Genomic DNA, 16,367 nt, shown 5'->3' with positions numbered 1-16,367 from the left:
TAGTAGAAAGAGACCACATTCATGATCCTGACTATAGTTACCCAATGCTACCAACTCCCAACTGAAAACTTTGTTGAGGTTGTTGCTATTATGTCAAGGTGTTCCCTGATTTATTTTCAGCCTTTCACTGTGTAATGAATCAATCATCCTACTTTTCTCTTTTTGTCCCATTTGCTTGTTTATAACTATGATACATCATTTGTTTTCCAATTTTGAGAAATCCTCAAAAAGTGGAGGAAAAAGCAATTCCTTTGTGATATTCATTTGCAATAAAAGTCTGCACACTCTTTCTCTACTTGAATACGTTTAGCAGTTTTAATTAAAATTACCACCCCACCCTTATCCCTGAACCACATTCTCGAATGAATGTGTAGCTCTCTGTACGTTCTAAATTTCTTTTCATAAGCAGAATTAGAGACTTATTCAAAAGGCTGATAGCATATGAGCTCATAAACTAGAGGCAACCTCTTAGAGGTGTGTGTTTTCTCAACTATGCTGTGTTTCTAGGCATCTGTCAAGAAGGAAGCAAACATGAAAATGAGTAAGACCTTGGGTAGTCTGTACATTTTGCCAGCAGTGCTTTGTCTTTTAAACAGAGTCCACTTTTATTAGGTTATTTTTGGTCATTAATGGAGAGGGTTTGCACTTAACCCTACGTGCTGCATCATTTGAAATATCCACAAAGAATATTCTGGCTGTACACAGTGCGACTATAATCCTTCTGTATTCCTTTCTGAAATTTGGGTTCAGTAGCCCATATATGATTGCATTGAGGCTGCTGTTGAAATATGCCATGTAGTAACTGGCCACAAAGAGCCACTCTGGTATCCGGGGCCCCATGCTGGCAGGGTCTGAAGCCACAGCAAGACCAATGAAGTTGAGAGGAGCCCAGCAAATGGCAAAAAGGACAAAAACCACAAACATGGTGACAAAATTGCTGAAGTCCTGTGGTTTCATTTTGGGTTTATTGTTGGGTTTCACCCTCTGTCTGACCTGAAGAACCAGGATCCATATTCTTAGGTAACAGAAGATGACTATTGTCATGGGAACTATGAAATGGAAAACCACCACAGCTATAGTGTATGCTGAACTGATAGACTGTGCAAAGGTGCAGGAGTAGACCCTTGGGTCATACTGCAGGGTTCCAGTACGCAGGTTGGGCATGACCGCCACAAGCGTCAGCGTCCATATCAGGAACACGTAGCAGAGGGAATTCTTGTTACTGTACAGCTTGTCGTACTTGAGACTGTGGCAGATGTAGCAGTAACGGTTAATGGCAATTCCAGTGATATTGAAGACGGAGCCAATGACACTGAGGCCCATCAGGAAACCACTGATTTGGCAGTGCATGTAGCCCAGGTTCCATCCATTGTTAAATATAGATGTCAGCACCAAGGGGTAGGGGTAAACAGCTACCACCAGGTCTGCAACTGCAAGGCTCACCACAAATATATTTCCTAAAAGAGAAAGGTTTAGAAAGTACAGGTTACCCCCTGTTTTATATGCATTGCATTGGTTTTCTTCCACAGTTCTTATTTTTTTAAAGAGCTGTTTCTGCAACCCTATTAACCTGGCATCACAGTGACTGCCATATTATAACTGAAATGGAGACCATTTTCATCAGGAAGCAAGCCCACTGTTGCCCTTGTCAAGTCCATTCCACTGTTTGCAAATTCCCACTTTCCTAAGACAAGGCATATTTCATGTTCAAAACTGTTATTTTTCAAACTATTTGGTTGCTGTTCTTGGACAGCAGTGAACCCTTGACCCTTGGTATAATAGTTAAGAAAAAAAGGTTTTTTTCATCAACTGTATGGGTTAGAATATTGGCTTCACCCTCTCCTAGCTGTCTAACTGTGGCAAGTTATATTATCTCACAAATGTCAGTTTCCTCTTCTGTAAGATGGGGATAATGATAGTACCCTCTCCATAAGGCCTCCATGAGGCCAAGTTGAGGCATTCCACATCAAATACTGAGCAGTGTCTGTCGTATAAGTGTTCAATGAAGGTTGTTGGTGTTCAATAACACTCTCACCTCAATCTAAAGGAAAAGGTAGAAATGCTTCTAGATTTCATAAAGAACCTAAAGTATAAAAATTAACCCTAAATATTTTCTGTGTTAATATGATAACACATTTGAAAGTATAAAACAAGGAACTCTAGTCAAATTTTCTAAGATCTCTGCAAGTATGTTCTTTGCTTTTGCAGCTCATTTGCCTTTGTTTCTTACTATTCCTTCTGCCTTCAATGGCTCTTCTCTCTAATTTTTAAAATGCTACCCATTTCCCCAAATCCATCTTAAATGGAAATGCTCCAAGCCTTTATTTATTTGCCCAACTACAGGAAGACCTTCCTCCTTTGTAGGCTTTTAAATCACTTTATTTTATCACATTTAGTTGAGATTAAGTTGTAATAAATTACATTCAATAAAACCTTATTAACTGCATTTAATAGGTACTGGCTAAACAGGAAGGAACAGCCAGGGATCCTATGATCCTCAAACTTAGAAAAACAAAATTAAAAGAGAGAGAAAGAAGTATAAGCGTATGTGTAGAAAAAGAGGCAGCAAGAAATGGAGTGAGCTAGGAAGAAGAAGGGAAGAACATTCCAGGTGGAGTAACTATATATTTTGCCTTTTATTATATTTATTTGTAAAGTTAAGTTTCCTTTATTTCTGCCCTAAGAGTGTGTCCTCCCTGTAACAGGATCTTGAATAGTAGTTCCCAGTCGAGACTTTTGCTCAACTGCTTGATGACAGATACTAAAATGTGACCTCCCAGTATCTGAAATAAAACAACCTTTGTATTTGAGGTTCCTATTTAATTAATTTTACTCCCTATCCCTCCAAAAATTGCAAAGAAGTGAAGTAAAAGAACAGTCATGGCTAAAAAAAGGGAAGGTTTTGTCATAGAGGTAGGAATTTCAGATAAATTGCTGTAAAAACAATTTCTTTGAAAACTGGTTACCTGAGGCCAAATTAAAGCAGTAAAAACAAATTTATTTTTCCCCAAAGAACAATTTCAATCACCACTGAAATATTTGAATTCCAAAGTGGGCTTGTTTTAATGAATTTTTAACTCAAAATGCATAATACTTTAAAAATATGTATAATATATGAAATTCAGCTACAAATTACCATCAGAGCAGCCCATTTTTATCCACAGCATCACGATGACAAACTGACATAAATAGAGTTATTTTTAAAGAGCTTAAGTATAAGATAATAAACAATGTCCTAGACTTCTTTCATAGCTTTACTCCTCTGCTCCATTTAGTTTATAGCAATTATGCTTCTTTTTGTTCAAGTCATTACATTAATTAAATCATTAGTTTAGTTTTCTTTGAACTAATCCCCTTTCACAAGTGTCTGGAGAAAGAAAAATTAAGCCATAGAATGTACGCAGATGTGGCTATCAGGTAGCTCAACTGGAAGCTTTGTCATATCTGCTAGGGGTGTGTGTGTGTGTGTGTGTGTATGTGTGTGTGAGAGAGAGATGGGGAGGAAGAGGAGTGATAACAGTAATTAAATAACATCATCCTGATTGTACACATTATAAGATCATCTCTTCCATCTCAGCTCTACGTACCTCCAGAGAGACAGTGATCTATCCTTTTTACAGACACCCGATACTCCCTACAACCAGCATAGCAATGCATTCTGAAACTTAAAATAATTCCTGTTAATGGCTAGCAAATTGCTTTTCTGTTGGATTCACTTCCACTCCTTACTGCAGAGCAATTATGGACTCCTAGGATGTTAAGATGGAGAGAAATATTAGGAATATGAGTGATCACACAGGATAATTCCCACTTTTTAGATGTGAAGAAAACAGAAATACAGAGTTAATCTGGATGAAGTCATACAGTTAATGCCAAGACAGCACCTGTGCTGGTTATTTGTTATAAAACAGTAGAATACACATTCTTTTCAAGTGCATATGGAACATTCTCCAGAATGGATCACATATTAGACCACAAAAGTAGCCTCACCAAATTCAAGAAGATCCAAGTCATACCATGCATCTTTTCTGACTGACCACAATGCAATGGAACTAGAAGTCAACCACCAGAAAAAATCCGGATAGACCACAAATGCATAGAGGTTAAATAACATGCTACTAAACAATGAATGGGTAACCTGGAAATAAAAGAAGAAATAAGAAAATACATGGAAACAAATAAAAATGAAAACACAATGATCCAAAACCTCTGGGATGGAGCATATGTGGTTCTATGAGGGAAGTTGATAGCAATACAAGTCCAGCACAAGAAGCAAGAAAAATCACCAATAAACAACCTAAGGAACTAGAAAAGAGCAAACAAAACCTAAAGCCAGCAGAAAGAATGAAATAATAAAAATTAGAGCAGAAATCAAAGATATAAAAACAAAAGAAAACACAGAAAAGATGAAACTAAAAGATGGTTCATTGAGAAATCAATAAAATTGATGTACTTCTAGCCAGACTTACCAAGAAAAATAGCGAGAGGACTCAAAGAAATAAAATCACAAATGAGAGAAGAGAAATAACAACCAACATGACAGAAAGACAATCATAAGAGAATATTATTAAAAACTATATGCCAACAAATTGGACAACCTGCAAGAAATGGATAAATTCCTAGAAACATTGGAACTCCCAAAGCTGAAACAGGAGAGAATAGAAAATTAAACAGACTGATAACCAGCAAAGAAATTGAGTCAGTAATCAAAAACTCCCCCAAAAAACAAAAGTCCAGGACCAGATGGCTTCATAGGCACATTCTACCAAACATTTAAAGAACAGTTCATACCTATTCCTATACTATTCCAAAAAAAGAGAAAAGGAAGGAAAACTTCCAACTTCTTTCTATGGGACCAGCATTACTTTGATACCAAAACTAGATAAAGACACTACTTAAAAAGAGAACTATATAGGTCAGTATCCATAATGAACATAGGTGTAAAAATTCTCCATAAAATACTAGTAAACTGAATTCAGTAATACATTTTAAAAAATCATCCACCACAATGAAGTAGAATTTCTTCTTGGATTGCAAGGTGGTTCAACATTCACAAATCAAACAACGTTATACATCCCATCAACAGATAAAAGAGTAAGAACCATACGAGCATTTCATTAGATGCAGAAAAATCACATGAGAAAGTTCAACATCTGAAATTCATGATAAAAAAAAAAAACTCAATGAAATAGGTTTAGAGAGAATACACCACAAGATGATAGTCTATCTATGAAAAACCCACAGTTAACATCATCCTTAATGGGGAAAAAGTGGGAGCTTTCCCCCTAAAGTCAGGAGCAAGACAAGGATGTCCACTCTCACCACTTTTGTTCAACATGGTACCAGAAGTCTTAGCCACAGAAATCAGACAACAAAAAGAAATAAAAGGAATCCAGATTGGTAAAGAAGAAGTAAAACATTCACTATTTCCAGATGACATGATACTCTGCTTTAGAAATAAAAATATATTCACCCATCTTAATTCTACCCAAATACTAAATAACAAAGAATAGACTTTCCCAGAACATTATATTTAAAGCACAATGAACTTTAAGTTTAGCAGTCCTGTAATCCTTACAGTATTAGTAGTGTCCTAAATTCAAAAGTGAGGAAATTAAGCGAGTAATTTGCCCAAGGTCACACCCATTGGATGACAGAGCCAGAATTTTATACCAGGTCCATTGGTCCCAGAACCCACATTATTCAAAGGGAACATATTGCCCCCAAAATTGAGTCTGTAATAGAACTTATTTTCTACAGATAGGAATGTTTTATATATAAAGTGTTGTATATAAATAACTTTGTATATGTATTGTATTTATATGTATTGTATTTTATAACCAATATAAAACATAACCTGTTTTGTAAATAGGCTTTTAAAAAAACACTTACATGGTAAGGGGCACCTGTGTGGCTCAGTCGTTTAAGCAACCAACTCTTGATTTTGGCTCAGGTCATGATCTCAGGGTTGTGAGATCAAGCCCTGTGTTGGGCTCCACTCTCAGAGGGAAGTCTGCTTAAATTTCTCTCTCCCCCTGCCTCCCCCCAAAATAAATAAATAAATCTTAAAAAAAAAATGGTTTGTGTTGTAAAAGAATATAATACCTATACAAATGGCCCAAAATGAAAATAGCTCAAGGTATTCCAAACACAAATATAGGAAATAATTAAAGGTAAACTAATAGGATGAATTAAATAACAAAGGTATACATGAAATTTAAATTATTTTTTAAAGATTTTATTTATTTATTTGACACACAGAGAGAGATCACAAGTAGGCAGAGAGGCAGGCAGGGGGGGTGGGGGGAAGCAGGCTCCCTGCTGAGCAGAGAGCCCAATGCAGGCCTCCATCCCAGGACGCTGAGATCATGACCTGAGCCGAAGGCAGAGGCTTAACCCACTGAACCACCCAGGCGCCCCTTAAAATTATTTTTTAATTGGAAAATAAAACTCTTAAAAGTAAAAATTAAAATTTAAGCCAAATCTTAAAATAAGAATGAATTAGCTGGAATAGTGTTTGTCTTGCCACAGAACTCTGTCTCAGGCTCCAAAATCATACTAGACCTGGCACAGAGGAGATATCCAACAGACATTTAAAAAAAAAGAAAAGAATTAATGCATGAATGATAAAAGAACATTATCCTTTTCAAGATCACATAAGGAAAGAGTTTTATATTTTAAAGTGTGTTAAGAAAATTATAAAAGATATTTATCATCTTCCATTTAATAACTATGTGAGAAAATGTTTTAAAATTGAAGTTAGCAGCCTGGTTGTCAAACCTCCAAGTGGTATTTTTCCAGGCTGTATTACTTCCTTCATAAGATACAAAGCCAGTGTATTATTTGCCAATAGCTATGCTTTGTCTCCATTATTGACAATTTTTTTGAAGTTCTCTCCTTGATTCTGCCCCATGTGTGAAGTAGTTTTCATATTTCCCTATTTTTTTTACCTATTCTTTCACCTGATGTTAATACTAACATTTTATTTATGTATTTTTATTTTTTAAAAGATTCTATTTATTTATTTAACACACAGAGAAAGATGACAAGTAGAGAGGAAGGCGCTGGGTGGGGGGAGCAGGTTCCCTGCTGAGCAGAGAGCCTCATGCGGAGCTTGATCCCAGGACCCTGAGATCATCACCTGAGCCAAAGGCAGATGCTCAACTGACTGAGCCACCCAGGTACCCCTATTCATATATTTAAATTTGAATTTTAGCTACACTACAAATAACTTATTTTAAAATTGTTATGTTAGTCACCATAGTTTTTGATGTAGTATTCCAAGATTCATTGTCTGCGTATAACACCCAGTGCTCCATGCAATATGTGCCCTCTTTAATACCCATCACTGGGCTAACCAATCTCCCCCCACCCCCCTCCCTTCTAAAACCCTCAGTTTGTTTCCCAGAGTCCATAGTCTCTCATGGTTCATTTCCTCCTCTGATTTCTCCCCCTTCATTTTTCCCTTCATTCTCTTAATGTCCTCCTCGCTATTCCTTCTGTTCCATTAGTAAGTGAAACCATATGATAATTGACTCTCTGCTTGACTTATTTCACTCAGTATAATCTCTTCCAGTTCCATCCATGTTGATACAAATGCTGGGTATTCATCCTTTCTGATGACTGAGTAATATTCCATTGTATATATGGACCACATCTTCTTTATCCATTCATCTGCTGAAGGGTATCTCTGTTCTTTCCACAGTATGGCTATTGTGGACATTGCTGCTATGAACCTTGGGGTGAATTTAGCCCTTCTTTTCACTACTCTATATCTTTGGGGTAAATACCCAGTAGTGCAATTGCAGGGCCATAGGATAGCTCTCTTTTTAACTTCTTAAGGAATCTCCATATTTTCCAAAGTGGCTGCACCAACTTGCATTCCCACCAACAGTGTAAAAGGGTTCCCCTTTCTCCACATCCTCTCCAACATTTGTTGTTTCTAGCCTTGTCCATTTTTGCCATTCTAACTGGTATAAGGTGGTAATCTCAGTGTGGTTTTGATGTGAATGTCCCTGATGGCTAATGAGGATGAACATTTTTCCATGTGTCTGTTAGCCATTTGTATGTCTTCTTTGGAGAAGAAGTGTCTTCACTTCTTCTGCCCACATTTTGACTTATTTGTTTTTTTGGGTGTTGAGTTTGAGAAGTTCTTTATAGATTTTATCAGCCCTTTGTCTGTAGCATCATTTGCAAATATCTTCTCCCATTCCGTGGGTTGCCTCTTTGTTTTGTTGACTGTTTCCTTTGTTGTGCAGAAACTTTTAAAATTATTTTAATTTTTTTCATTTTTAGTTGAAGTATAGTTGACATACAGTATTAGTTTCAGGTGCACAGTATTCAGCTTTCACATACATCACAAAACACTCACCAGGGTAAGTGTAGTTACCATCTGTCAGGCAGTGTCTTTTAAAACAACTCATGAGTACTTCATCTACCAACCAAGTTTTCAAATATATCTTGAAAAATTTTTCTGCTAAATAAGCATGTTTGTAGTCTTAAGCCTTTGTATGCCATGTCTTATTTTTATTTGAAAAGAAAAGAATTTTAAGTGCCGTGATTGAAAGTAATCTCTTTGAAAGTAGGATCCATGTTTTACACAAGCTTAGTACATTGTCTTATATTTTGACAAACCAACAATAATTTGCTGACAACTTATATTCCATCTTATACTGTAGGTATACAATAAATATTTATTTAAATAAATATTCAATCCAGTAAGCTCCCAAAGCACTCCAAGATCAGAGCAGGTAAGCGTCCTTTTAAGCCAGAAGCTCCACAACTCAAATTCAACTTAAGTAGCCTGAAAAAATATTCAGCATGAAGATTTATTTGTTTTTCTTTTTCTTTTCACTTTTTCTGAGACTGCCTTCAATGTGATTGCCAAAGCGGATAGCTCTGTAGAAGAATAAATCTTAGAGCACCTCAACCAGAAAATCCAGAATTTTATTCCCCAATTGTAGCATCATTGAATTTCACTGAAATTTCTTGAGATGTCACATAGAGCTGTCACGTGTCAGATCAACTTGGTTAGGCAACCTGTTTGAAAGGTGAGAAACTTAGGATGCTGATTAAGGAAGTATCTTTAGACTCCTTAGGAGAGTCTAAAGTGGATGATAGGAGAATGGATGATACTGGTAATACCATTTCTGAGCATGAGCAAGTGCCTCCTGAAAAGCAATTAATTGGGGCACCTGGGTGGCTGAGTCAGTTGAGAATTGGACTCTTGATTTTGGCTCAGGTCATGACCTCAGGGTCCTGGGATCGAGCCCTGTGTCAGGCTCCACACTCAGTGGGGAGTCTACTTGAGATTCTCTCTCCCCTCGTCCCTCCCCCTGCCTGCTCACGCATGCTCTCTCCCTCCTTTTATCTAAATAAATAAATCTTTTAAAAAAATCAGTTAATTGCCTCTAGTAGCTTAGAAAATCCTGAGAGTGTGTGTATTTCAATTTTAGAAAATAGGGCATTTCTGCAAGCTAGGCAACTTAAAACTCCTTAGGAAAAGGAAGGAAGGTCAAGCTACCTTATAAAGACCTTAGTATTTACCTCAAATATTCCAATTATCCTTTTTTTTAAGGCTGCTAATAAAGAATGAGCAGAACAAGGTCCAGAGACTATAGATATTTTTCAAAAGAGGTATTTTTTTTTCAATGGAAAGTGTAGCTGACACACAATGTTACATTAGTTTCTAGTGTACAATATAGTGATTCGGCAGCTGCGTAAGCGATGCTGTGTTCACCACAAGTGTAGCTCCCATTTCTCCCCATACACTGTTACAGTACCATTGACTACACTCCCTATGCTGTACCTTTCATTCCCATAATCTATTCATTCCATAACTGGACTCCTGTACCTCTCACTCCCTGTTAGCCATTTTGCCCATCCCCCATCCCCGTCCTCTCTGACAACCACCAGTTCTCTGTATTTATGGGTCTTTTCTGTTTTGTTTTGTTTAGATTCCACATACAAGTGAAATCATATGGTATTTGTCTTTAACTTATTTCACTTAGCATAATATCCCCTAGGTCCACCTGTGTTGTCACAAGTGACAAGATCTCATTCTTTTTTATGACTAATATTGCATTGTGTTTATGTTTGTGTGTGCGTGTATGTGTGTGTGTGTGTGTGTGTGTGTGTGTGTGTATCCAGATACACTACATATTCTTTATCCATGCATTTGTCAATGGACACTTAGGTTGTTTCCACATCTCAGCTGTTGTAAATAATGTTGCAGTGAATATAAGGGCATATATCTTTTCAGCTTGGTGTTTTTTGTTTCCTTTGGTTAAATATTCCAGAAGTGGAATTGCTGGATCTTATGGTAGTTCTATTTTAAAGTTTCTGAGGAAACTCCACACTGTTTTCCACAGTGGCTACACCAGTTTACATTCCCACCAACAGTGCACAAGGGTTCCCTTTTCTCCACATCCTTGCCAATACTTGTTATTTCTTCTTTTTGATAATAGCCATCGTAACAGGTGTGAGGTGATAGCTTGTTGTGGTTTTGATTTGCATTTTCCTGATGATGAGCGATGTTGAGCATCGTTTCATGTGTCTTTTGGCCATCTGGATGTCTTCTTTGGAAAAATGTGTATTCAGTCAGATCTTCTGCCATTTCTTATTCAGATTGTTTTTTTATGTTGAGTTGTATAAGTTCTTTATATTTTTTGGATATTAACTCCTTTTCGGATGTATCATCTGCAAACAACTTCTTGCATTTGGTAGGTTGACTTTTAGATTTGTTGATGGTTTCCTTTCATGTGCAAAACTTTCTTATTTTGATATAGTCTCAATGTTTCATTTTTGCTTTTGTTTCCTTTGCCTGAGGAGACAGTCCTAGAAAATGTTACCAAATGGCAAATATTAGAGAAATGACTGCCTGTGTCCTCTTCTAGGATTTTTATGGTTTCAGGTCTCACATATAGGTCTCTAGTCCATTTTGAGTTTATTTTTGTATATGGTCTAAGAAAATGGTCCAGTTTCGTTCTTTTGCATGTAGCTCTCCAGTTTCCCAGTACCATTTATTGAAGAGACTACCTTTTCTCCACTGTATATTCTTGCCTCCTTCATCATATATTAATTGATCATATAAGTGTGGGTTTATTTCTGAACTCTCTATTCTGTTCCATTGATTTATGTGTCTATACTTTTCTGATTATTACAGCTATGTATTATATCTTGAAATCTGGGATTGTGATACCTCTAGCTTTGATCTTCTTTCTAAAGATTGCTTTGGCTTTCGGGACCTTTTGCGGTTCCATACACATTTCAGGATTATTTATTTTTATCTTGTGAAAAATACTATGGTGTTTTGCTAAGGAGTGCATTGAATCTGTAGATTACTTTGGGTAGTATGGACAGCTTAGCAATATGAATCATGAGCATGGAATATCTTTCCATTTGTGTCACCTTCAATTTCTTTAATCAATATTTTACAGTTTTTTTTTTCATCTTTAATTTTTTTAATTTTTTATTTTTTCAGCATAACAGTATTCATTATTTTTGCACCACACCCAGTGCTCCATGCAATCCGTGCCCTCTACAATACCCACCACCTGGTGCCCCCAACCTCCCACCCCCCACCCCTTCAAAATTCTCAGATCGTTTTTCAGAGTCCATAGTCTCTCATGGTTCACCTCCCTTTACAATTTCCCTCAACTCCCTTCTCCTCTCCATCTCCCCTTGTCCTCCATGCTATTTGTTATGCTCCACAAATAAGTGAAACCATATGATAACTGACCCTCTCTGCTTGACTTAGTTAACTCAGCATACTCTCTTCCAGTCCCGTCCATGTTGCTACAAAACTTGGGTGTTCATCCTTTCTTTTTTTTTTTTTTTTTTTACAGATTTATAAACATATATTTTTATCCCCAGGGGTACAGGTCTGCGATTCGCCAGGTTTACACACTTCACAGCACTCACCATAGCACATACCCTCCCCAATATCCATAACCCCACCCCCCTCTCCCAACCCCCTCCCCCCATCAACCCTCAGTTTGTTTTGTGAGATTAAGAGTCACTTATGGTTTGTCTCCCTCCCAATCCCATCTTGTTTCATTTACTCTTCTCCTACCCCCTCAACCCCCCATGTTGCATCTCCTCTCCCTCATATCAGGGAGATCATATGATAGTTGTCTTTCTCCGATTGACTTATTTCGCTAAGCATGATACCCTCTAGTTCCATCCACGTCGTCGCAAATGGCAAGATTTCATTTCTTTTGATGGCTGCGTAGTATTCCATTGTGTATCTATACCACATCTTCTTTATCCATTCGTCTGTAGATGGACATCTAGGTTCTTTCCATAGTTTGGCTATTGTAGACATTGCTGCTATAAACATTCGGGTGCACGTGCCCCTTCGGATCACTACGTTTGTATCTTTAGGGTAAATACCCAGCAGTGCAATTGCAGGGTCATAGGGTAGTTCTATTTTCAACATTTTGAGGAACCTCCATGCTGTTTTCCAGAGTGGTTGCACCAGCTTGCATTCCCACCAACAGTGTAGGAGGGTTCCCCTTTCTCCGCATCCTCGCCAGCATCTGTCATTTCCTGACTTGTTCATTTTAGCCATTCTGACTGGTGGGAGGTGATATCTCATGGTGGTTTTGATTTGTATTTCCCTGATGCCGAGTGATATGGAGCACTTTTTCATGTGTCTGTTGGCCATCTGGATGTCTTCTTTGCAGAAATGTCTGTTCATGTCCTCTGCCCATTTCTTGATTGGATTCTTTGTTCTTTGGGTGTTGAGTTTGCTAAGTTCTTTATAGATTTTGGACACTAGCCCTTTATCTGATATGTCATTTGCAAATATCTTCTCCCATTCTGTCAGTTGTCTTTTGGTTTTTTCAACTGTTTCCTTTGCTGTGCAAAAGCTTTTGATCTTGATAAAATCCCAAAAGTTCATTTCTGCCCTTGCTTCCCTTGCCTTTGGTGATGTTCCTAGGAAGATGTTGCTGCGGCTGAGGTCGAAGAGGTTGCTGCCTGTGTTCTCCTCAAGGATTTGGATGGATTCCTTTCTCACATTGAGATCCTTCATCCATTTTGAGTCTATTTTCGTGTGTGGTATAAGGAAATGATCCAATTTCATTTTTCTGCATGTGGCTGTCCAATTTTCCCAACACCATTTATTGAAGAGGCTGTCTTTTTTCCATTGGACATTCTTTCCTGCTTTGTCGAAGATGAGTTGACCATAGAGTTGAGGGTCCATTTCTGGGCTCTCTATTCTGTTCCATTGAGCTATGTGTCTGTTTTTGTGCCAGTACCATGCTGTCTTGATGATGACAGCTTTGTAATAGAGCTTGAAGTCCGGAATTGTGATGCCACCAACTTTGGCTTTCTTCTTCAATATTCCTTTGGCTATTCGAGGTCTTTTCTGGTTCCATATAAATTTTAGGATTATTTGTTCCATTTCTTTGAAAAAAATGGATGGTACTTGATAGGAATTGCATTAAATGTGTAGATTGCTTTAGGTAGCATAGACATTTTCACAATATTTATTCTTCCAATCCAGGAGCATGGAACATTTTTCCATTTCTTTGTGTCTTCCTCAATTTCTTTCATAAGTACTTTATGGTTTTCTGAGTATAGATTCTTAGTCTCTTTGGTTAGGTTTATTCCTAGGTATCTTATAGTTTTGGGTGCAATTGTAAATGGGATGGACTCCTTAATTTCTCTTTCTTCTGTCTTGTTGTTGGTGTAGAGAAATGCAACTGATTTCTGTGCATTGATTTTATATCCTGAAAACTTTACTGAATTCCTGTACAAGTTCTAGCAGTTTTGGAGTGGAGTCTTTTGGGTTTTCCACATATAGTATCATATCATCTGCAAAGAGTGATAGTTTGACTTCTTCTTTGCCGATTTGGATGCCTTTAATTTCCTTTTGTTGTCTGATTGCTGAGGCTAGGACTTCTAGTACTATGTTGAATAGCAGTGGTGATAACGGACATCCCTGCCGTGTTCCTGACCTTAGCGGAAAAGCTTTCAGTTTTCCTCCATTGAGAATGATATTTGCGGTGGGTTTTTCATAGAGCTTTGATAATATTGAGGTATGTGCCGTCTATCCCTACACTTTGAAGAGTTTTGATCAGGAAGGGATGCTGTACTTTGTCAAATGCTTTTTCAGCATCTATGGAGAGTATCATATGGTTCTTGTTCTTTCTTTTATTAATGTGTTGTATCACATTGATTGATTTGCGGATGTTGAACCAACCTTGCAGCCCTGGAATAAATCCCACTTGGTCGTGGTGAATAATCCTTTTAATGTACTGTTGAATCCTATTGGCTAGTATTTTGGCGAGAATTTTTGCATCTGTGTTCATCAAGGATATTGGTCTGTAGTTCTCTTTTTTGTTGGGATCCTTGTCTGGTTTTGGGATCAAGGTGATGCTGGCCTCATAAAATGAGTTTGGAAGTTTTCCTTCTATTTCTATTTTTTGGAACAGTTTCAAGAGAATAGGAATTAGTTCTTCTTTAAATGTTTGGTAGAAGTCCCCCGGGAAGCCGTCTGGCCCTGGGCTTTTGTTTGTTTGGAGATTTTTGATGACTGTTTCAATCTCCTTACTGGTTATGGGTCTGTTGAGGCTTTCTATTTCTTCCTGGTTCAGTTGTGGTAGTTTATATGTCTCTAGGAATGCATCCATTTCTTCCAGATTGTCAAATTTGTTGGCGTAGAGTTGCTCATAGTATGTTCTTATAATTGTCTGTATTTCTTTGGTGTTCGTTGTGATCTCTCCTCTTTCATTCATGATTTTATTTATTTGGGTCCTCTCTCTTTTCTTTTTGATAAGTCTGGCCAGGGGTTTATCAATCTTATTAATTCTTTCAAAGAACCAGCTCCTAGTTTCGTTGATTTGTTCTATTGTTTTTTTTTTTGGTTTCTATTTCATTGATTTCTGCTCTGATCTTTATGATTTCTCTTCTCCTGCTGGGTTTAGGGTTTCTTTCTTGTTCTTTCTCCAGCTCCTTTAGGTGTAGGGTTAGGTTGTGTACCTGAGACCTTTCTTGTTTCTTGAGAAAGGCTTGTACCGCTATATATTTTCCTCTCAGGACTGCCTTTGTTGTGTCCCACAGATTCTGAACCGTTGTGTTTTCATTATCATTTGTTTCCATGAATTTTTTCAGTTCTTCTTTAATTTCCTGGTTGACCCATTCATTCTTTAGAAGGATTCTGTTTAGTCTCCATGTATTTGGGTTCTTTCCAAATTTCCTCTTGTTATCGAGTTCTAGCTTTAGAGCATTGTGGTCTGAAAATATTCAGGGAATGATCCCAATCTTTTGATACCGGTTGAGACTTGATTTAGGACCAAGAATGTGATCTATTCTGGAGAATGTTCCATGTGCACTAGAGAAGAATGTGTATTCTGTTGCTTTGGGATGAAATGTTCTGAATATATCTGTGAGGTCCATCTGGTCCAGTGTGTCATTTAAGGCCTTGATTTCCTTGTTGATCTTTTGCTTGGATGATCTGTCCATTTCAGTGAGGGGAGTGTTAAAATCCCCTACTATGATTGTATTCTTGTCGATGTGTTTCTTTGATTTTGTTATTAATTGGTTTATATAGTTGGCTGCTCCCACGTTAGGGGCATAGATATTTAAAATTGTTAGATCTTCTTGTTGGACAGTTCCTTTGAGTATGATATAGTGTCCTTCCTCATCTCTTATTATAGTCTTTGCCTTAAAATCTAATTGATCTGATATAAGGATTGCCACTCCTGCTTTCTTCTGATGTCCATTAGCATGGTAAATTCTTTTCCACCCCCTCACTTTAAACCTGGAGGTGTCTTCGGGTTTAAGATGAGTTTCTTGTAGGCAACATATAGATGGGTTTTGTTTTTTTATCCATTCTGATACCCTGTGTCTTTTGATTGGGGCATTTAGCCCATTAACATTCAGGGTAAGTATTCAGAGATATGAATTTAGTGCCATTGTATTGCCTGTAAGGGGACTGTTATTGTATATTGTCTCTCTTTCTTTCTGATCTACTACTTTTAGGGTCTCTCTTTGCTTAGAGGACCCCTTTCAATATTTCCTGTAGAGCTGGTTTGGTATTTGCAAATTCTTTCAGTTTTTGTTTGTCCTGGAAGCTTTTAATCTCTCCTTCTATTTTCAATGATAGCCTAGCTGGATATAGTATTCTTGGCTGCATGTTTTTCTCATTTAGTACTCTGAATATATCATGCCAGCTCTTTCTGGCCTGCCAGGTCTCTGTGGATAAGTCTGCTGCCAATCTAATATTTTTACCATTGTACGTTACAGACTTCTTTTCCCGGGCTGCTTTCAGGATCTTTTCTTTGTTCACTAAGACTTGTAAATTTTACTATTAGGTGACGGGGTGTGGACCTATTCTTATTGATTTTGAGGTGGGTTCT

At 37.5% G+C, this 16,367-nt stretch overlaps 1 protein-coding gene across 1 annotated transcript in view; it reads right to left on the bottom strand.

Annotated features, from left to right (window-relative positions):
• Positions 1–588: 588 nt before the first annotated feature.
• The window catches only part of MTNR1A (melatonin receptor 1A), a 33,492-nt gene continuing 17,713 nt past the window's right edge, over positions 589–16,367 (bottom strand). The window contains exon 4 of the mRNA XM_047719798.1: positions 589–1,457. Coding sequence (XP_047575754.1) covers positions 589–1,457 — 869 coding nt within the window. The remainder of the gene's footprint in view (positions 1,458–16,367) is intronic.

This window comes from Lutra lutra, chromosome 2 (assembly GCF_902655055.1).
Source record: "Lutra lutra chromosome 2, mLutLut1.2, whole genome shotgun sequence".
Lineage (NCBI taxonomy): Eukaryota > Metazoa > Chordata > Mammalia > Carnivora > Mustelidae > Lutra > Lutra lutra.
Note: the sequence above shows the minus strand (reverse complement) of the source record. Positions and strands in the feature narration are given on the sequence as shown.